General features: G+C 48.5%; 1 protein-coding gene across 1 annotated transcript in view; it reads right to left on the reverse strand.

Moving 5' to 3' along the window:
* The window catches only part of POLR1A (RNA polymerase I subunit A), a 76338-nt gene that overhangs the window by 35942 nt on the left and 18878 nt on the right, over positions 1-21518 (reverse strand). The window contains exons 8-14 of the mRNA XM_082852372.1: positions 21221-21326; positions 20774-20936; positions 17789-17959; positions 17527-17649; positions 14648-14878; positions 7853-8107; positions 3043-3234 (exon numbers count right to left, since the gene is read on the reverse strand). Coding sequence (XP_082708498.1) covers positions 3043-3234; positions 7853-8107; positions 14648-14878; positions 17527-17649; positions 17789-17959; positions 20774-20936; positions 21221-21326 — 1241 coding nt within the window. The remainder of the gene's footprint in view (positions 1-3042; positions 3235-7852; positions 8108-14647; positions 14879-17526; positions 17650-17788; positions 17960-20773; positions 20937-21220; positions 21327-21518) is intronic.

Genomic DNA, 21518 nt, shown 5'->3' on the forward strand with positions numbered 1-21518 from the left:
ATAGAACTGTGTAGTCTATTTCTTCTTTCAACATTATGTCAGAGAATTTTCCAGACAGTTACATAACTTTTTAAAACCACTATTTTAAACAACTACATAATATCTTAACAAATGGATGTCCCACAATTTACTTAGCCCCAGTGCTGGGTATCTAGGTTTTTCTAATTTCCACCACTATAAACACAATGTCATGGACTGCATTTTTCAAGTTGTTTTACTATACTTCAGATGATTTCCTTAGGCTGGATTCTCAGATTGAAGGGAATGAACATATTCGTAGCTCTAGATATACAGTCTTTGTCAACTATTTGGTTCTATTTTGAACTCACTGCTTATGTTTAAACAAAATCCTAATAAATTCTGGACACTTACTTAAGAATTAAAATCCCTTTAGGTCCAAGATAACTTGAGATGACTTACAAAATAAAGACACATAAAAAAGAAATAATAAAAAGAATATAAGTGGACAAATACATATAACCAGCTGAACTGGGGGCTAGCAAACGACAGCCTATAGGCCAAATCTGGCCCACCATCTGTTTTTGTAAATAAAGTTAAATTGAATCGCAGTCGTGCTCATTCATTTAAGCCTTGTCTATGTCTGCTTTCACGTGACAATGGCAGAGCTGAGTAGTTGTAACTCAGAGACTGGATGACCAACAAAGCCTAAAATATTTTCTCTCTGGATTTTACAGAAAAAGCTCACCAATCCCTGAACTAAACTTAACTGCAAAATTCCCCATCTATTCTGTTAAATCAACTTCTGTTTCTGGCCAGGATAGAACAATGGTGACCTGATTTCACATCCACTAGAAACAAAAACAATAACAACAAAAGCAGACATGAACATGAAACATGAATATAAAACAAAGGTTTTCGATACAGTGACCTTAGGAAGTGAAGGACAGGGATCAGCAAGGATATAGTACACTTGAACTATCTATCACCTGAACCTGACTGACATTTACAGAGCACGCCATCCAACAACAGTGGAATACATATTATTTTTAAGGACACACGGATCATTTACCAAGACAGACTGTATTTGAAGTCATAAAACAAATCTCAATAAATTGAAAAGGACTCAAGTTATCCAAGGTATGTTCTCTGGCCACAGTGGAATTAAATTTGCAATCAGTAATACAGACATCTGGAAAACCCCTCAATATTTGGAAACTAAATCATATACTTCTAAATAACTCAGGGGTCAAAAAAAGAGAAATTAGCAAGTATTCTGAAGTGAACGTAAATGAAAATACAACATGCTTAGGGGAAATTTTATATATAAAATGCCAATATTAAAAAAAGGAAAAAAGTTTCAAATCAGTGACTTCTGTTTCAACCTTAAGTAACTAAAAAAGAAAAGCAAATCAAACCCAAAGTAAACAGAAGAAAGGAAATAAAGATCAAAGTGAAATCAATGAAACAGAAAACAGAAAAATAGAGAAAGTCAATAATAGCTGGTTCTCTGTGAACAATAAAACTGACAGACGTCTAAGCAAACTGAGCAGGAAAAAGAGAGAAGACACAAATTGCCACTGTCCCAAATGAGACAGGGGACCCACCTTCAGACTCTACAAATAGAAAAGGAAAGTAAAGGAATATGATGAATAACTTTACGCCTATAAATTCAATAACTTAGATGAAATTCCTTGAAAAAACAAAGCAGTAAAGTTCCTCCAAGAAGAAAGAGATAACCTAAATAGCCCTATATGTATTAGAGAAATAGAAATTTTAGTTAAACAAATCTTTCTAAAGAGAAAACTCCAGGTCCAGATGGCTCCACTGGTGAATTCCACCAAACATTTAACGAAAAAATAATATCACTACTACACAAACTCTGGGGACTTCCCTGGTGGCGCAGTAGTTAAGAATCCGCCTGCCAATGTAGGGTACACGGGTTCGAGCCCTGGTCCGGGAAGGTCCCACATGCCGTGAAGCAACTAAGCCCGCAAGCCACAACTACTGAGCCTGCACTCTAGAGCCCACGAGGCACAACTACTGAGCCTACGTGCCACAGCTACCGAAGCCCACGTGCCTAGAGCCTGTGCTCCGCAGCAAGAGAAGCCACTGCAATGAGAAGCCCACTCACCGCAACGAAGAGTAGCCCTCGATAGCCGCAACTAGAGAAAACCCGTGTGCAGCAGTGAAGACCCAACGCAGTCAAAAATAAATAAATAAATTTATTAAAAAAAAAATACTATACAAACTCTTACAGAAAACGGAAGAAGAATAAATACTTCCCAACTCATCCTATGAAGCCAATGTTACCCTGATACCAAAACCAGGCAAACATATGACAAGAAAACCACCTATCAAAATCCCTCATGTACACAGAGGCAAAAAATTCTACACAAAAGTTTAGCAAATACTACCTCATAACCAAGTAAGGTTTATCTCAGGAATACAAGTTGGCTCAGTAACTAAAAAGCAGTCAAGTCCCAGGTCCACAGATTTAAAGAACTGCAGAGCTGGGAGAGACCTTAGGGCTCGTCAACCTGAACCCTTTTGTTTTATAAATGAAGAGCTGAGGCTGACAGAGCCAAGGTCACATAACTGATTAAGTATAGTATGATGGCCTGGGTGTTAGAAAGTCCTGGGTTTGAATCCCAACTCTGGCTCCTATGGACTGGGGCATGTAACAGCTTCTCCAAACTTCATTATCCTCATCTGCTAAATGGTGATAATGATGGCTTCTGCATCGCAGGTTGGTTGTGAGGGTTAAGTAAGATAACACATTTGAAGCACTCCCAACAAACCTTAACTACTGCTACCATCAGCACCACTGCCTATTACCACCATATCTGGATTCTGAGGACACGGAGTTTAAGTTAGAAGCAAAGGACAGAAACTATGCAGCTTACGCTTAGCAGACACTCCCTTGAAACCATCTACACCCAAAAACCCCATCAAGGAGAGAGTCAGACTATTGTTTGATTTGCCGTTTCTGTTTCTGGCCTGGGCTCTCCTGGGAACCAAAACCTCTTTACTGAGTGGCCTGTTTCCTTGTTTTATAGCCACCGTTTGTTTTCTCCCAATTACCTGCTTTCCTGTCCACAGCGGACAGGGCTTCAGGATGGCAGGAGGAAAGAGCTTCACACGCCCCACTCTGTCTGTGAGTCCTCGGTACACCAGCTCCATATACTGCTCCCGGCTGAAAAAGCAGCCTCGAATGGTCATGTTTGCACCCGAAACCATGTGATCTTGGATCAGCCCTGCCAATGGCTGGCCATCCTACAAACCAAAACAGATAAGAGGAGAACAAAGAAAAAACTGAAGTCGCTTGGGAGCTGCCCGCTAGCAACAGCCCTCCTTCACATCCCCGTACTGTCCTGTCTCTGAGCCGCACCAAGCTGGTGCTTGGGCTTCCCATCTTGAGAGCAAACTGCCTACCAGAGCACATGACCAGGGCTTCCTGACCAGCTCCCATCTTTGCCTTTTGCCCACTGTTCTGTATCAAAACTGCTGCAAATTCATCCAGGCCCCCAGCCTTCTCTCCATAATCCTATCTGTTTCTAGTTATTCCAGCATATTTCTGGCATTTATGCATACATTTGGTCTGGCTGCTGTTAGCTGTGTCCTTGTTTTTATATTTTGGTTTTACGCTTTGGTATTTTTCACACATTTCTGGCCTGGTTCTCCTCTAAATCAGTCATCCATTCAACAAATATTTATTGAGAGCCTACTGTATGCCTAGGCACTGGGTCAGACCTTTAATCTACTCCAGTGGCCCAAGCAGACACGATCCTTCATGATGAGAAAGAGCTAGACAGTAAACAAATGACTGGACAGATACATTATCACAAAGAGTTTTAAATACGGGAGGAAAATAACAGGATGGGTCATCACATAGATTTGGGGTGAGGAGGTTGGTCAGGAATGGTCTCTCTGAGGGGCAGTATTGCAGCTTGGCCTGAGGAGTGACTTGGAGTGGGCCAGCGCAGGGAGGGTGGGGTTCGGGCAGAGGTTCCTCAAGAGGGTTGTGGAGGGCTTTGACGTGTGTGACTGCAGAAGGAAAGAACGCCTGCTGTCAGCGTCTCTTCATACTGTAGCACGTATTCATGGTAGGCTGTTATTTACCAGATGTCAAAACAAGGGCCTTTATGAAAGCCCCAGTTGGGTGGGTACATTCATCTTTCCACAGCCTTTCTGGTTCCCAGTCTCCTGCACCCTATCTGCAGGTGTGCATTCATGGCAACATAAGGCACACTAAAGTTAACATAGCTGTGCCCACCAACATTCTCTAAGCAGTTTTTGCAACCTTTTCAATGTTTATGGGAACGTGAGAAATATCTGTGCCTTGGATCTACAGATTGTTATCATTTGCTTATTTGTTAAATACTGTCCAATATTATGTCCATGTTTCATAACTAAGGAACTCACAAGTGCAGCCATGGAAAAGCGCCAGGAATTTAACCACATGCACTAATTCAAAGGCTAAAAAGGATGCTTGTTAAACGGTCTCAATACTGTGGCAACGGGCTTTACGTATACTCAAAGATAATCATTACAGGTGAGCTGAATAGGTGGTGCAGACGGAAGGCAAGATCAGACGGGGCACGCGGCCCTTCTTACGAAGGCTCTGAGTTATGAACATGAATAAAAAATTACACTCTGTGTCTTGTTCCAAAGACAAGGTCTTATTTTGCTTAGAGGAAAAACCCAAAACAGTATTAGGCATTTGACTCATCCCACAGTCTTTGGGGGAAGATATAGATTTTCCCTTTTGCTTTTTTCCTTTAAAGAACATAATTATAAGTTATGGGATCTAGTCAGTGCCTTCTCTCTCCATCCAGACTTTTCCATAACTAAAAAATTACCTTAATGGCTAAATTGCTTTCAATGCAATAATCATGAATTCTAGGGAGGAATACTGATTAAAGCAATTTACTAAGGGTCTACTTATAATTCTGAATTTCCTAAATCTGCTTAGGATCAGAAAGACCATCTCTGAATCAAAAACCCAGGTAATTGTCAGCTATCCTATTCCACCTAATATCACAGCAAAATGACATTAAAATTGATGTCTTTGGTCAGGATGCTTTGAGAATTAGGGTATTCTGTGACTTGAATTTCGTAGCTAAGTCAAAGTCTGGAAGCTATGTCTCAAGCCTTGTTAAAAAAACTTCCATGAAGCATTGGCCCTCAATAGAGACAACAAACAGAAGAAAAAAATAGAATCCACACAGAAACATGTAAATGAAAAGTGTAACTGTTTTCCTGGAACAGAAACAGCTAAAGTTCCATTCCTCTCCTATTTTAAGTAAGAAGACAACCTCCAACCCTGTTAAACACATATAACCAACAATAAAATGAACTTAAATCGGGGACTATGGTTAGTCAAGGAAGAGAACCTAGAAATAGAGAAGAAACAGAATAATGAACAAAGGGAAACAGAAACAAAGGGAAATAAAGACACGCCAAGAAAAATTACCCAAAAATGGCTTAGGAAAACCAGCTCTTGTCCTTTTAGGACTTTGCCAACAAAGTACATGTTTCATTTTTATAACCATTAGCAAAAAAATAACGATTCCACCTCGGTATTCGCACTGAGGACTAAACAAAATTTATCAAGAATCAAAAGTTCTTTACCTCTGACAAAAGAAATTGTCTGAGGGAATTCCCTGGCGGTCCAGTGGTTAGGACTCTGCATTTTCACTGCTGAGGACGCGGGTTCAATCCCTGGTTGGGGAACTAAGATCCCAACACGCCGCACAGAATGGCCCAAAAAAAAAAAATCTATCTGAAAGTAAAGTGAACCCTCAGGTCATCCCCTACAAGTGTTGTTTTTTGTTTTTACTCTTTAAGAATTTCGTTTACTGATGTAAGGTTATTGATCTGTGTTCTCCCTGTCTCCTGACCTAAACTCATAGGCAGGTGAGCATATGAGGAGGCACATCTGGATTTTACATAGTCCAGCCCTGCGCAGGACATGCCGTAAGCAATGAGGTCGCCTATTCTACCTTATTCAATCAAAATCAAGTATAGCACATCCCAATTCATTGGCCTGAGAACTTCGGAGCACCCCAACTCCCCATGCGGCTAAAGTTCAGAGGTCACTCTGCCGGCAAAAAAATGAACCATCTGCTGCTCGCTGGTAGTATCCCCTGTGGTGAAATGTGGCACTCCCTTTAGAGAGCCAGACAGCCGGTTCAGTCCTGGGAACCACTCACTGCCACGTGCCCTCAGCCAGGCCCAGCCTCGCCTGTCAGCGGGGCTAATCACACACGAGGCTGAGCACACAGGCTTGGGGGGTCAGCGGTGCTGGGTTCAAGTCCCAGCTTCGTCACTGGCTGGCAAGTCACTCACCGGGGTTTCCTCATCTGAAAATTGCACCCACCTCCTAAGGCTGCCGTGAGGACTAAGTGAGAATGTTTGCCAACTGCTCAGAGCAGTGCCTGAGGCACAGGGAGCGCTCAGCAGATGGTGCCAAAGCCACCACCGTCATAGCTACCATGGATATGATTTACATAGAAAGACAAAAAGCCAATTTTCAAATTAATCAAATTATTTCCTTCTAATTATTTCTTCTTTTTCTTCTAATTATTAGTGAAATCATTACTAATTGCTAGTAAACTTATTAGTAAAAATTAACCAAATTATTTCTTCTAATTTCTGGGGGACCTGAGTGGGCCCCTAAACCCCTCCTGCCTATTGTCAGCCCCTTCACTCACCAACAGCCAGCTAAGGTGGGTGGAGAAGGGAAAGAAAGTTATATTCAAATAACGGAGTCCAGGATGAAGCCACAGTGGTGTGTCTGGTAGGCAACGAGGCTGGGACGCTCGGACCCTGGCCACCTGCCTGATTCCCCAGGTGGGACTTGACGGGGGAAGAGAAGTTCCCAGGAGGAGAGGTTACTAATCGATGAAGGACATCTCCGAGCAGCCTCTGGTGCTTCCTGGGTGCAGAGGCCTCCCTCTCTTCTGTGGAAGGGCAGCAGGGCCCGCACAGCCGAGAAGAACAAGCCACAAGGATCTGGGAGTTCCTGGCCCTTCCTCCTCCTCAGCTCTGTGCCCTTCGGTAAGTTACACCATTTTTTTTTTTTTTTTTTTGCTGCGCCGCGCTGCATGTGGGATCTTAGTTCCCCAACCAGAGATGCAAGCTGCGCCTCTTGCAATGCAAGCAAGGAGTCTTAACCACTGGACTGACAGGGAAGTCCCTACACCGTTTCTTCATGTGTAAATGCGGACGTTAGTAGTACCTACCCCAAGGAGTGCGGGGAGGAAGAAAGGAGAGGCCTCCAACGTGCTTTGTAGTGTCTGACACTGAAAAAGTGTTTGGCAAACGGTAGCCATAGTTCTTTATTATTATTACTACTCCACACTGCAGCCCAAATGAACGATGTATCATTGTGAATCGCTGTGACACAAATGGCTCATAAAGGAAGGGATTCACAGAGGAGATTCCTCATGGCTGGAGGGGAATTTCATCTGGACCCTTGGGGTTATGTTTTCTCTTAAAACTCCTGCTTGTCCAGACTCAAAGGATCAGAGTCATCTGTGGACCTCGGGGACCCTCACAGCTGGGATGCTAATGCTTGCCAGAGGCTAATAAGTTGTCGAATCCAAACAGACTGGAAGACAAGACCTATTACGCAGCTACTAACCTCAGCGCTCTGGGATGACTGTTACAACTTCTTTCCTGCCACCTTAAGGGGCAGCAAGAGAGAACCCTTTCCCTGCCTCTAGCCACTAGAGAGCTGAAGACCCCACCCGGAAGAAGCCAAGACCTTCTGTTCCACATGCCCCTGCCCTAGAGCCACCCACTGACTCCAGGAGCTGGCAAGGGCCCGGACCTGGACTGCCAAGTTGTGCTGGCGATGACCATGGAACCGCCTCAAGGTCAGACCTACCTTGGGAACAAGGTACTGCTGATCCGTGCAGGCCAGGACGTAGGCCTCGGCCCGGCCCAGTTCACTCTGAGGGAAGTGGGCGTTCATCTCGTCTCCATCAAAGTCGGCGTTGTAGGCCTTGCAGTTGGCATAGTGGAGCCGCAGGACTTTCTCCTCGGGCAGGATGCGGGCGCGATGCGCCTGGATGGAGGGCCTGTGCAGGGTGGGCTGTCGGTTCAGGAGGAGAATGTCCCCATTCTTCACGTGCCGGCATACCTGGGGGCACAGGAGAGAACAGGGTGAGCAGCAGCGACTTCGGCAACATTGCTACTATTCCAAGGGCTCACCTTGGCCTGGGCTGAGTGTGCCTTCTGTCTGTCTCAGGTTTTATTCAACTAAATAAAAGGAGAACTTTTAGTCTGGACTGAAACCCTAGAAATCTTTGAGAAATAGCTACTAAGCCCCTCTGGTACTCTGAGAAATAGCTGCTAGCCCAGCAGAGTCCTGTCCTGGCTCTGGGCACAGAGGCATATGCCAATGAGGCTACAGGCTCCTGTCCAGTAACCTCTGTCTTCTTCAGAGATGCATAACCTTTCCGGAGTTTGAATTCCTCTGCGAATTAATCTGAAGAAAGAAAGAGACACATCTGAAGACAGCATATCTACATATAACCATAAAACTCCTGGTCTGCCAGATCTAGAAGGATCTGGCAGACCTCTAGAATCCCCGCCAGGGCCACATCTGAGTACGTTATTCGAAACGTGAATTCCACGTTTTAGAAATACTTGCCCAACAGAGCAAGTCCAGCAGAGCCAGGACTGAAACACAGGGTTCCTGATCCCCAGTTCAATGCTCTCTGCAAATGTTTTATTGCACTTAAAAATTAATAATAAGTTTAAATTGCATGGTCTTCTGGGAAAGCAATTTCACAATAGATTTTAAAACATTTAAAACTTATTTCCTTTTGTCAACGCAAGGTTCTAAGAATGTGCATGTTTACGCAGCAGTGTTAACAGTGGCAAGAACTGGGAAAAACCTGGCTGCCCCACAGAATGGGCATTGGTGGCTAAATCACGGTATGTACTACGGAATATTATATAATGATGAAAAAGGATGACTTAACCCTATAATAGTCCTAAAGCGATGGCAATAATGTATTCCGGTAAAAGAAAAACAATCCAGGTGCCATCTAAGGTGATAGGATGAGGCAATTTAAAACCCAACCCAGGGGCCTCCCCTGGCAGTCCAGTGGTTAAAAGACTCCAGGCTTTCGGCGCAGGGTGCGTGGGTTCTTAGCGAACTAAGATCCCACATGCCACGTAGCACGGCCAAAAAATAAATACATAAAACCCAACCCAACTCTACGGGTTTATATACACGAGGGAAAAGGGCACTTAGATCCTCACTGAGCTGTTGCTATGCTCTCCTTGAGGCAGGGACACACGGGAGGAAGAGTAAGGCACAGATCATCACCTTTACCTTTATACGTCTTAGTGATGTTCGTGTTACAACGAGCGTGTACTACTTCTATGCAATTTCTTTAAAAGATCTTCAACTATTTCTAAAGAAAGCAAGAAAAACTGCACAAGTGATGCTTACTGTGGGGGAAAGCACAGAAAATACAGACAAACTTAAAGAAGAGAATGAAAACCACAAGTAACTTTACTCCTTAAAGACAACCAACGCTCACGCTTTTTTGTTCCTTACCAATATCAATATGCCACTGGTCACGTCCTCCTGACAGAACACCTCCTCCCACAAAGCTGACTTTAGTATAAGGCCCTTAATCTTACGCTATATTAATTACTGGGTTTCCCAAATGATGAACAGAGACGCCACTTTAAAAAACAAATGCAGGGTTCCCTGGTGGCACAGTGGCTGAGAGTCCGCCTGCCGATGCAGGAGACACGGGTTCGTGCCCTGGTCCGGGAAGATCCCACATGCCGCAGAGCAGCTGGGCCCGTGAGCCATGGCCGCTGAGCCTGCGTGTCCGGAGTCTGTGCTCCGCAACGGGAGAGGCCACAACAGTGAGAGGCCCGCATACCGCAAAAAAAAACCCAAAAAAACAAACAAAAAAACAAAAGCATTGGAATTCCCTGGCGGTCCAGTGGTTAGGACTCCACGCTCTCACTGCGGGGGTCTGGGTTCAAGCCCTGGTTGGGGAACTAAGACCCCACAAGCCTTGCGGCACGGCCAAAAAAATTTTTTAAATAATAAAATAAAAATAAAAAAACAAATGCATGAGGCAACTGCTACCCCAATCATTCTGCAGGCTGCCCTTAGCAGCCCAGAGGAATTGTGGAGACTCAGTGAGGCCTCCCCCCATCCCAAGTCTCCCCTAAATTATCCAGCAGATAACCGGTTGGGGGGAAACAAATTACTCCAAGTCTGGTTTCTTCTTATGTCAGCCACATTATGAAGTTGTATCAGAAAGCTGGCTGCAGAAAGAGGCTAGAGGTCAACAAGAGATGCTCCCCACCCACCTCCCCGCATCCGTTTGGCTGGGCTGACAGTGTCCCCCAACTCAGGGAAGCAGGGAGCACACCCCTCAAATTCTAAAAGGCAGTCCTAAAAGCAGCTAGCGGGGAGGCAGTCTCTCTGCTCCCAAGGAATTCAAACCTGTCCTCCCCCCACCCCCATGTCCGTGTTTCCAAGGAGACCTGGATTCTGAGGATTCCCAGAAGTGGCTGCCTAGGGCACGTCAGGGAGCCTGAACTGACTTTCAAGGTCTATTTCTTTAGCTTCTCAAGGAAGAAACTGCCGGGACCTGTGGCTTGGGTCCCAAACCCCGGGCTCGCCTCGGATCTGAGTCTCGAAAATTCGAGACATCCTCCAGCGTAAGCAAACCCCACAGCTGGGAAGGCTCGCAGGCCCGGCCAGCAGGCACCAGCCAATCCAAACAGAAGCCCTGGAGCACAGGGTGCTCCCCTCGCCAACCCAAACCTGAGGCCCTTCCTTTCTCTTGTCTCTAAATAAATACCGCAGCGAAAATTAGTGTGCCCCAGTGCCCGGGTCAGAGTTCCCAGGGGCAGAGCCGGAGCCAAAGAGCTGCTCCTGGCTGACTGCTGGGCCGGGAAATGAGGCTTGGCCGCCCTGGCCACTTTCTACTCCATTTACCAGGCCCAGGAGAAGGGGCAGAGACTTCACCCCTCCCAGGGGAAATGGCTTCTTCCACTCCCCCCTCCCCCTTCTCATCTAACCTGCAGTTTGTCCTTTCCTGGACCTGGGTCTGTCCCTCCCAGTCACGTCACCTGGCCCTTTGGCCCAGGTCCTGATCTAATGTGTTCCACAGGAACACAGTAACCATAAAATTACTTTACAAATTACAAATGAATTGTAAATGCACACATATCTGACTACATATATAAACCTTACATATGACATCATTGAGATTTTTGGAAACTAAAGATAATCACCTTTAGACCCCAGGTCCCAATATAAGGACCACTTTTGTTTCCTAAGTTCCCTTCCTGTCTTTGCCCCAGGGCCACATCCTCAGGTCAAATGTGGCCCTCACACCTCAGAGCCTCCTGCATCTCATCCTGGACCCGTCCAGTCCACAGGGCTTTCCCAAGTGCCTCCTACATGCTGGGTACTGGGGACAGTGGAGGGCCGAACACCCTGCCCTGTCCTCACGGGGTTTAGGAACTCGAGGTCAGTCAGATGGGGGTACCTGGAGTGACAACATAACGCAATAAGGGTTGGGGGGGTGAGGTGGGACACACCGTGGGGGGGACCCCATTCATGTTGTAAAAGTGGCAAACTGCAGGCCACCTGCTTTTGCAACTAGAGTTTTTTGGAACACAGCCGTACCCATTGACTCTGTACTGCCGTGGCGGCTTTCACGCTACATAGGCGGGGCTGAGCAGCTGCAACAGAGACCGTGTGGCCCGCAAAGCCTAAGATATTTACTATCTGGCCCTTGGTTGAAAAAGGCTGTGGACCCCTGGCCTAGAGGAACGAAGGCTTTGCAGAAGGACGAGTGGGCCACGGCTGGGGAGTGTCGGGGAGGACAGAGTATTCCCGGCAGGGACGGCAAGTTCAAGGCCTGAAGGGGAGAAAGAGGCCCACATCGATGGGACGCCGAGAGGTGGGGCTGGGAGACAAGGCAGGGACAGTGTGCTTGGGATGTGAACTTAGGCTGGGGGACAGGCCACTGGGCCAACCTCACTCAATCTCCCGGCTGCTGAGAACTCATTTCCGTCGCTTCCCACGAGCTGACCTGAGTGTGCAGTGAGGCCAACCTGCCCTCTCCTAAGCCCACCCCCAGCCCCACAGACGTAACAGGGCCACGGGAAGGAAGCTCCCCTGCGCGTCTGCCCATCCTCACTCCCCACTAATGTCAGAAACCCCCGTATCATTTTGCTTTTGCTCCAGTCATAGATGAAGCTACTGCTTCGCTGCCTCATCACAAAGGCCCTGAAGCCCAGCTCCCCCCACTTTGTTCCAACGGCTCTCCTGGGTCACACATGACCTTCATGTGGACAAATCTGCATCTTCCTTCCGTTTCCTCACTCTTCTTACACTTCATATTTAACTCCACAAACACCTACTAAGTGCCTCTGGGAGATGCAAACATACTCTGGGGCTGGTCTTGACCGGGAAGAACCCCCCCAGCGCAGGTGGGAGACAGATGCAGATACCGAGAGCGAGCCCTCTCTCCCTCGGCGTCCTCCCCTACCTGCCTCCTGCTTCCACAGGTGCCCCCACTGCATTTTCTCTCTGTTGTACTTTGTGCTCAAAGAGTTTAACTCTGATATATTTTTTTTTTTTGACTGCACCACGTGACTTGCGGGATCTTAGTTTCCCGACTAGGGATGGAAACCGTGCCCCCCTGCAGTAGAAGCTCGGAGTCCTAACCCCTGGACTGGCAGGGAATTCCTGATGATTTCATTTCTTAATAACTCTATGCCCCCCTAACCTAAGTGCCACATTTCTACCTTTTACGGGAGACTAGCTAGCCCTTAGATTCTCCACCATGACCTCAGTTCAGAAGGACCCAGACACACCTCCTTCCAGGGCACTGGAAACCACGCTTCCTTCTCACCTTCTCTCTTTTACAGCCCTGACACCCAGCCTACAGCCAAGCCCCCCTACTTCAAGGTCCCCTTGAAACACACCCTGCTTTCACCCTCGGTTCCCCTGCAGCCCCCGGGCTGGCCCTCAACTGCCCCCTGGTGACTCCAAACTCGCCCTGCATGCCTACCCTGCCCACAGTCCTCTTTGCTTCTCCAGCTTCATGCGGGTAAAGTCACCGTCCCCCGTCGCTGTTCCCTTGTGTCCACCACGCCACTCAGCAGCGGTGACACATTTATGGTCTCATTCCCTGGGGGTTCCCCTACCAGGCCGTCCACCCCGAAACAACAGGATCTCATCCACGGTGCCTGGCAGAGTACCTGACCCCACTCTGCTCTCTTCTCTCAATTTTTTTCTCAAAATGTCCTACTGTGAGACTGTTTCACATGCTCGACTTGAGTTAGTAGGAAGATTACCAGTGTTTGCCTTGCTTCACCATAAATTATGAAAAACACACCTTGATTTCTCCTGCATCTTTCTCACAGTTCCTAGCAAAACACTAGGCACTTAAAAATGGCAGAATAGTCCCGTGAGCCTGAACACAAACCTCACTTAATGCACGAGAAAAAAAACAAAACAGGTGATTAGATTTGCGTCTGCATGTGCCCCCTGCCACCAAACCAGAAAATGCATGGCCTGTTCCTGCTTGACCTCGGGACAGCGGTGAGATGGAGAGGAAGCAAGAGGACAGGACGCGGTGAAGAGCAGCGGGGACCAATGGTCACCGTGACGAGGCTTCCTCTCCCCCTCTGTCCTCCAACCAAAGTTCCTTCAAGGACCAGTGGTCCTCTGTAGTGCTCAAACCCACTAAAGAGAAGATCTAGTCGGCCACTGGGTCTGGATGTGTCAGAGGGCAAGAGGAGGTCTAACAAGCGTGCAAGTGGGTGCGGGAGACACACTCAGTCATCCCCTGACTCTGGGCAGTCACCATAAATTAATCCCAAATCCAGTCCATTTCACTCTAGCAACTTCCGCCACTGTTGCCTGGTTAGCCGTTATTTGCTATACCCCTCCCAGCAGGAATGGTTATTATCTGACACAGACACAAGTGATGTCACCCACCCATCTGTCCTCAGCAGACATTGCTAATCCATCATATACTCTTTCCGGTGAAGCCCAGATAAAGCCTCAGGATCCCTTAACCCAGTACTACAGGCAAGAACTAGCAGTCCCCCGGAAGTGAAGTATCAGATGAAACCTGTCAGTTTTCAGTTATCAGACACAGAATGTTCCCTTCCTTTAGGGCAGTTCTCAAACTTTAGCATGCAGAGGAACCCTCTGCAGAGCTTCTTAATATACAGATTCCTAGGTTCCATTCCCAGAGAGACTAATTCAGGGGTGGGGGGGAGGGAGAGGGGAAGGAACGAATGTGCATTTCCTACCAGCCCCAGGGATGCTGCTGCTGAGGACCACCCTTCGAGCAGCCCTGTTCAAGGGCAGCAAATCACAACAGTTATAATTAAAGAGCGCTTTTCAAGCCCCGACATGTACCCAGAATTGCGCTGCATGCATAGGATGGCCAAATGGAGTTTTATTCATGGTGTTCAGGCCCTAGGGAACACCCACGTCTGGGGGCAGCTTCCCCTGGGGGCGGGGAGGCGGGGAGAGGGAAGGGGAGGCAGGAACTGCTCTCACAGCATTCCTGCATCTGCACTCACTGAGGCCACAGCTGACAGCCAGCAGTCATGGGGAGCCAACAGCAGGTGGCCGAGTCCCTGACCAAATCTGCCCATTACTCACAATTTTTGTCCCCTGGGGCTTAGGTGCCCCCATGGCTGGTGTCAGGAGCTGTTTGGCCACGGCCTCCCGCTGGGTTAGGTTCGAGGCACTCAGGGCCGTGCGGCTACCATCCTCGTTGATGACCATGGAGGCTCCTGGGTGCACACTGGGGCCGTTGATGACCGCCTGCCTCAGTTCCTGAACGTTCCAGGGGGTGACTGGCTGAGGGTAGGTCAGCTTTGTGGCAAACACCTGGAAACAAGGAGTGGATGTGAAAATTCAGGGTGGGCAGAAAGGTTACATGGACCCCCAGATCCAACTCAACAGGCTGTGTTACTTTTTCCCTAAGATGCAAAGGTACTCTCTGAGCCAAGAAGGTCGTCCTTCACAAGTAAAGCAGCATCCTCCCTGTCTTTTCCACATCTTTCCAGACCCGCTCCCTTAAGGAAAGAGATCGAGTCTCCTTTTCTAGCAGAGTCTGCTCGAAGAGAGTAATCTGAGTGTTGCAGTTTACGCAGAATTTTTTTTAACCCATTTAAAAATTTCACCATTTCCTGGTCTGCCAGTAACACTCATTTAGTCCCAAAAGAGAGAAAATAGCATGGAACGCTAGCTTGAGAGAGACAGCAGATACCCACCCTCAAGTACCATTTTCTCCCGCCAACATTTCCCCCACGCCTCCAGCAGCCATCTCTAACTGAAGGTGGCCCACGCCCTGAGCCCAGACATGCCATTCAAATCTCTTTACTTGCCCTGAGATGAAACTGATTTGGTCTCCTGATACATGAGAAAACTCAGTGCTCCATTTGACACACCGGACCTGCACCACACTCCAAGAAAAATGAATTCCCTGGTTAAGCGAGTTCTGAGCTACTGAATATTAAAACCCTTTGATGCTTCAAAAGGCACATATAGGTACATGAGCAACTCTGAGAAGTCCCAGGTAAAGGAACGTGCTAGATGCTGGCCAGGTCTCGACGTGAGTGGCTCTGTGTGAGAGGCCCTCCCCGCCCCGCGGCCCACTCCACTTCCGCCAATGCACTGACCACTGCCTGACAGAGTGTACATGTACAGACTGTGCCCGACTTAGGATTTTGGGGGCTTTACGATGGTGCAAAAGCAACACGTGTCCAGTGGAAATTGTACTCCCCATTTTGAACTTAGGTCTCTTCCTGGGCTACTGACACGTTGTATGATACTCTCCTGAAGCAGGGTGGGGCGGCAGGCTGCAGCTGGCAGTCAGCCCCGTGATCACGAGGGTGAATAACCCACACACTCAGAGCCGTCCTGCTGTTCACTTTCAGGACAGTATTCAATAACTTAACAAGGGACATTCCACACTTTATTGAACATTATAAAATAGGCTTTGCATTAGATGATTCTGCCCAACTGTAGGCTAACATAAGTATTCTGAGCACATTTAAGGTAGGTTAGACCTAAGCTATGCTGTTCAGTAGGTTAGGTCCGTTAAATGCATTTTCGACCCATGGCATTTTCAACTTACGATGGGGTTTACAGGGATATAACCCCATCATAAGTTGAGGAAGATCTATACTTGTGTATCTGTTGATGCGTCTCCACTGCTGTAATGTAAGCCTCACGGGGGACATGCTAAGTCTGTCTGGTTCCCTGCTGGGTCTCTAGCTTACTTCCCAGACTTTGCCTCCTCTGCTTCTGTTAATACCTGTCCACAATGCTAGATGAGAAGCGCGTGCCACAAGGAACCAAAAGGCAGTTCACACACTCTGCTCCTCGCGGCTATCCTGCGAGTAATACCCCAGGCCACCATGGCCCTGAGGCTTGGGGCAGGCTGGAGATAGGCAGAGGGGGAAATTCAGAGTCCCTCCATTACCAAATGAACCCGGATCCAAGAAAGAGAGGACCTTTGAAGGTGGAAAAAGGAGCAACACCAAAGGCCCCTCCCACAGCCGGGGACCCTGGAGGCACCATGAGGCCAAAGCCAAAAGGGGCAGCCCCTGCCCTCTGTCCAAAGAGAGCAACGAACAGGTCTCCTCCCAGGGCCTCGGACTCAGGAACTTCCCAATGCCTCTCCCTGCCACCTGGCCCAGCTTCCAGATGCAAAGACCCCTGGGTTCCCAGGAGGCCATGGGCACCGGACTGGGCATTCTCTGACTCTTGTCCCCTCCCACAAGAGCCCTTGCCCAGGAAGCCCATGTGTGTCCGAGGGAGGAGGCGGCAGCAGGTGGGAGTCCATCGGAACACTTGAGCTCTGCTCTCTGCTGCTCACCAGTCCTCCCAGGAGAGCGGCAGGGGGACCATGCACAAGGAAGTGAGCCTCCCTGTGGAGGGAATTAAACCATCTTCTATTACTGACATCAAGGCCCATTAAGGAGGAAGCCGATTAAGGGGCCGCTGCTAATGAGCACCACAGCTTGGCGTGGTGGGGGAGTGAGAAAAGGAGGCTGGCTCCTTGAGGAAACACTAATGGGTGGATGGGGCAAACCGCCTACCCCTGCGGATCTGGGAGGATGGGCGATGCCTGCTCTCTGGGGCTCCTCCGCTTCCTGACTCCTGATGCCGGCAAGTACACGGGACGAAGACATCCCCCCCTTCCCTCCCCCTCATCTCTGTCATATATTCAATCTCACTAGGAAGGCTTAAAGATTAGGCCAAGACAGGCAGGAAGAAGCTAGGCGGGAGGGATGTGCACCCTGCCGTCTGCTTCCTGGTGGCCCGGGAGGTGGGTCTTCCTTGTGGGTAGAGGGTATTTGGAGACCAGGCAGGGATTGAGAGCAACGCTACCCCATGGCCTCAGGGTCCCCTCCGAACAGCTCGTCCGGGAAGAGGCAGAGGCTGTCCCCACCCAAGCCACTGCAGTCGGCCACGTGCCTTCTCCCCAGCCCTCCTCGCCACTCCCATCGCCACCTAACAGCACATACCATGGGAATTCCAATTTCATTGGTGTTGATGTACATGTCCGGGCAGATGACTGAGCGGGCTGCATAGTCTACTCGTTTTCCCATCATGTGCTTCCGGAATAAACCATCCTTCTTCTCCAGGATCTTTATGGGGAAAAAAGTCCACAGAAAGCATTAAAAAAAAAAAAAAAATCAAATATGTTTATCATTTTCTTCCTTCAAGACAAACATGTTTACTATTTAACCCCTTTGGCTAGCAATGGGGATCCAACTCATTGCTCACCTGTCTAATGCCAGGGTACTTCTCCATCATTAATTTGTCCATCTCACTATCAAACACAATATTGACGTGGCTCTGAAGGCGAATCCAAATGTTGTAAAGTTTGTCTGTGAGGGACTGGCCTGGAAGTAGACTCAGAAAGGACCGGTCCATAGTGATCGAAGGGTCTTTTTCCTGGCCAAGACACAACCAAGAAAACAGGCGTGACGGAAGAACCTCAGAAAGGCCAGGCCTGGTTCCATTTTTCTTTCTTACTAGAGCTCTGACAAATGATGAGCTCTGGAGTTTGCCTTTATGTCTTTTGAACTTGACAGATCAGTGGCAAAAGTAGTCCTAAATCTCTCTTGTCCACATGCATCAACAAAACATCAGCCCCTATTTACCAGCCCGTCTCTTTCTGGGAGTAAAATGAACTCAAATTTCTAAGAAGTCTCCTTCCTTTCCTTTTAAATTGACACACAATTATTATCTCACAGTTTCTGAGAGTCAGAAATCTGGGCACAGCTTAACTGGGTTCTCTGCTTCAGAGTCTCCTCCAGGCCACAATAAAGGAGTCAGCCAGGGCTAGGGTCTCATCTGAAGGTTCAACTGGGGGAGGACCCACTTCTAAGCTGACACGGCTGTTGGCAGCATTCAGTTCCTTGAGGACTACTGGACCAAGGGCCTCAGTTTCTAGTTGGTTGTTGGCCAGAAGCCACCTTCAATTATTTGCTGCATGGGCTTCTCCAACATGGTAGCTTATTCCCTCAAAGTGTGCAGGCCAAGAAGGTAATGGATGTATCTGCTAGCAGCAGCTGAAGTCCCTTGGTATCTAATTCTTAAGGCAACGCTAGCAATTCTTCCCATGTCAATACTCTTCTTATGTAGCTCTGTTATCCTGCGAGATAACTGATTCTCGTATGGAGTTTCAGCTTTATTTATGGTTTTGGAAAAACTTAATCCAAAGCACTCATAAAGATGCAGGTGAGGTAATTTCTTAAAAGGAAAAGTGCTTGCCTTACGATTTCCTGCGCCATCAACTGAGATAAAGGCTATGTCAAGTTACTGGCTGATCTCCAGGCCTCAGTGAAATATTTAACCAATCCTTTCAATATTTCTGTCCCTGGCTCTGCCTCTTCCTCTTCTCCCACACCTGCCCAGGTGACAGGCCTCAAGGCAGTAAGCTGCCCTAGAGCACCACCTACTGACACTGTCTGGTCTCATGGGGCTGGGTACGGCACAGGAGAGAGACACATGGTCCTTTGTCCCAGGGTGGGTCAGATGAGAGAAGAAAGCTGCCAGCACTGAGAGGAGGGAAAGCGGAGGGTGGGGGAAGACCCCGTAAATGAGGATGTCTTGGAACCCATTAGTGACAAAGTGGGCTTGTCCTCAATCCTGAGGAATAGCAGGGTCTTCTCGGTTACAGAGAGGACAGGCCTATTTTCTGTTCTGGCAGAAGGAGGCTCACAGGGAGAGATGGTCACCTACGTGATGACAGAGGCCCTGTCAGACTAACTCACTTCTTACGACGTCACCTGACTCAGGGCCATGTGACTACTTGTGAAATGAGTGAGACCCTGTCTCACCTTGTATATTCTCGGTGCCTGGAGCGGCGCTGGCCCACCCACACAAGGCATTCACGATTCGTGAGAGGGCCGCCATGGGAATGGGATGTTGGGCGCAAGCGTGGGAAGAAACAACACACCCTGTTAATCAGATGGCAGGAGGGCACTGGGACTTCAGGTAGCAAAAGGACCTCAGGAATCACAGATGACACTGTTCCTTTCTGCAGAGATTTAGCTTTTTCTCTTGGACAAAAGGCTGCCCTAGTTTCAAGGGATGTCAACGCAAAATCCTTAGCCCTGGTCACTGGAGCCGGCCATCCTAAGGCCTTCCCTCTGAAACTGAACTAGGACCTGCAGATGGCAGATTTCTCTAATACTGAGGATTTTTAAAAGCACATTTGCCCCAGCAGATCAGAAAACTTAAGCAAAACCAAAGAAACCCCAAGCAGAAGGGCCGAGTAACCCAGAGCATGGGCGTCCGGGACAGACAGTGGCGCCACCTGGCGACAGGCCTGTCCCAGCAGGGGAAGGGAGCCTGGAAGCCCTGACTATCTACTCAAGGCTGAGACGGTCCTTCCCATTTGCATCCAGAGAGCATCTTAGAGATGGGAAGGATGTCAGTGATCTCAGCAAACTTCCTGAGCGCCTGACTCATCTTTTTTTTTTTTTTTTTTTTTTTTGCGGTACGTGGGCCTCTCTCACTGTTGTGGCCTCTCCCGTTGTGGAGCACAGGCTCCGGACGCGCAGGCTGAGCGGCCATGGCTCACGGGCCCAGCCGCTCCGCGGCATGTGGGATCTTCCCGGACCGGGGCACGAACCCATGTCCCCTGCATCGGCAGGCGGACTCTCAACCACTGCACCACCAGGGAAGCCCCTGACTCATCTTTATACCCACCGAGGACCTGGCCCACTGAAGGGGCTCGGGAAATGTCTGCTGAAACAGGAATTCGGCTCCACCGTTTACTGGAGAGGAAGCTGAGGCCCCAAATCTGACAGTCCTATTCTGGGAAATTCCTACAAATGACAACACTGCCTTCCTGACCCCAGTGCTGGAGACCTTCCTGAGCCAAAAACGGAGCTGGGTGGCATGGGCTCTGGTACCATAACCCAGGAGGGACATTCTTAGAGCTGAGGGCAGCAGACTGGTCTTTCTAGAGCTGCCAGGGAGAGCAGGTGGCCCAGAACACACTACATATAAAATCCCACCCCAGACCACATGCATTTTATAGTGGAGACAAGATCAAGAAGTTAAAGCAACTCAACCAAGGTCACCCCGGGGGTGATCGCTGGGGCCACGCTCAGACCCATGCTTTCCCTCAGACCTCGCCTGGTCCTCCCAAACCCACGGCTCACATACAGCTGTACAGAACTGCTAACAGGCATCTCCCAGGACCCAGAGCGTAGGGAGTCAGAACTACGACATCAGCTCCAAGGCTGCCCTGACCTCATCTGCGGCGGGTGCTGCCACCTCTCTTGGCAGCTCCTGTTCTTGGGCCATCAAGGCCAGAAGCTTTCGGATCAGAACCACATCCTTCATGACAGCCTGCAGGTTCACCGTCTGGCCGTTGGTGAACATCTGGTCCCCGAGGCGGCTGACGGGGCGATACCTGTAGGAGGACGCATGGCATCAGTGGGTGCTCAGCATGAAGGGCATGTTCCTCAGCCTCTCACCCACCCCTACTTCACCACCACACTCAGAAAGAAACCCACATTCTTCCTGCACTCAGGAAGAATGGAAAGGAAAATGCTCCTACCACCTGCCACCTGGGAGTGGAACAGATGCGCTAGTTCTCAGTGCCCGTGACCCTTCCATCATCCTCTCCCAGAGGTCATTATTCAATTGTCCCAGAAGCCTTTGTCAGGTGAAATAAAGCCAATGAAAGGGCATTACCTTGAGGGCGGCACCACCAAGAAATCCAGAAAGAACATACTGGGATTGAATCTGGACTCCATGCCAACATCTTCCAGTCCCAGAAAAAGGTAATTCAGAAAGAATCCTGTGTTTGAAATAAACCAAAAGGATCATTTAAATCTATATGTAAGAGCATGGAAGGATGACCACGGAAATTTTACTGAGTGGAAAAAAAAAAAATCCCAGAATGTAGGACAATATGTAGAGTAAGATCACACTTGTCTTTATAAAAACTAATGAGCAAAAAAACAGTCTCTGGGTGCTGTGAGCCTACACA

The sequence above is a fragment of the Leucopleurus acutus genome (genome assembly GCF_964270905.1).
Source record: "Leucopleurus acutus genome assembly, chromosome: 12".
Taxonomy (NCBI): domain Eukaryota; kingdom Metazoa; phylum Chordata; class Mammalia; order Artiodactyla; family Delphinidae; genus Leucopleurus; species Leucopleurus acutus.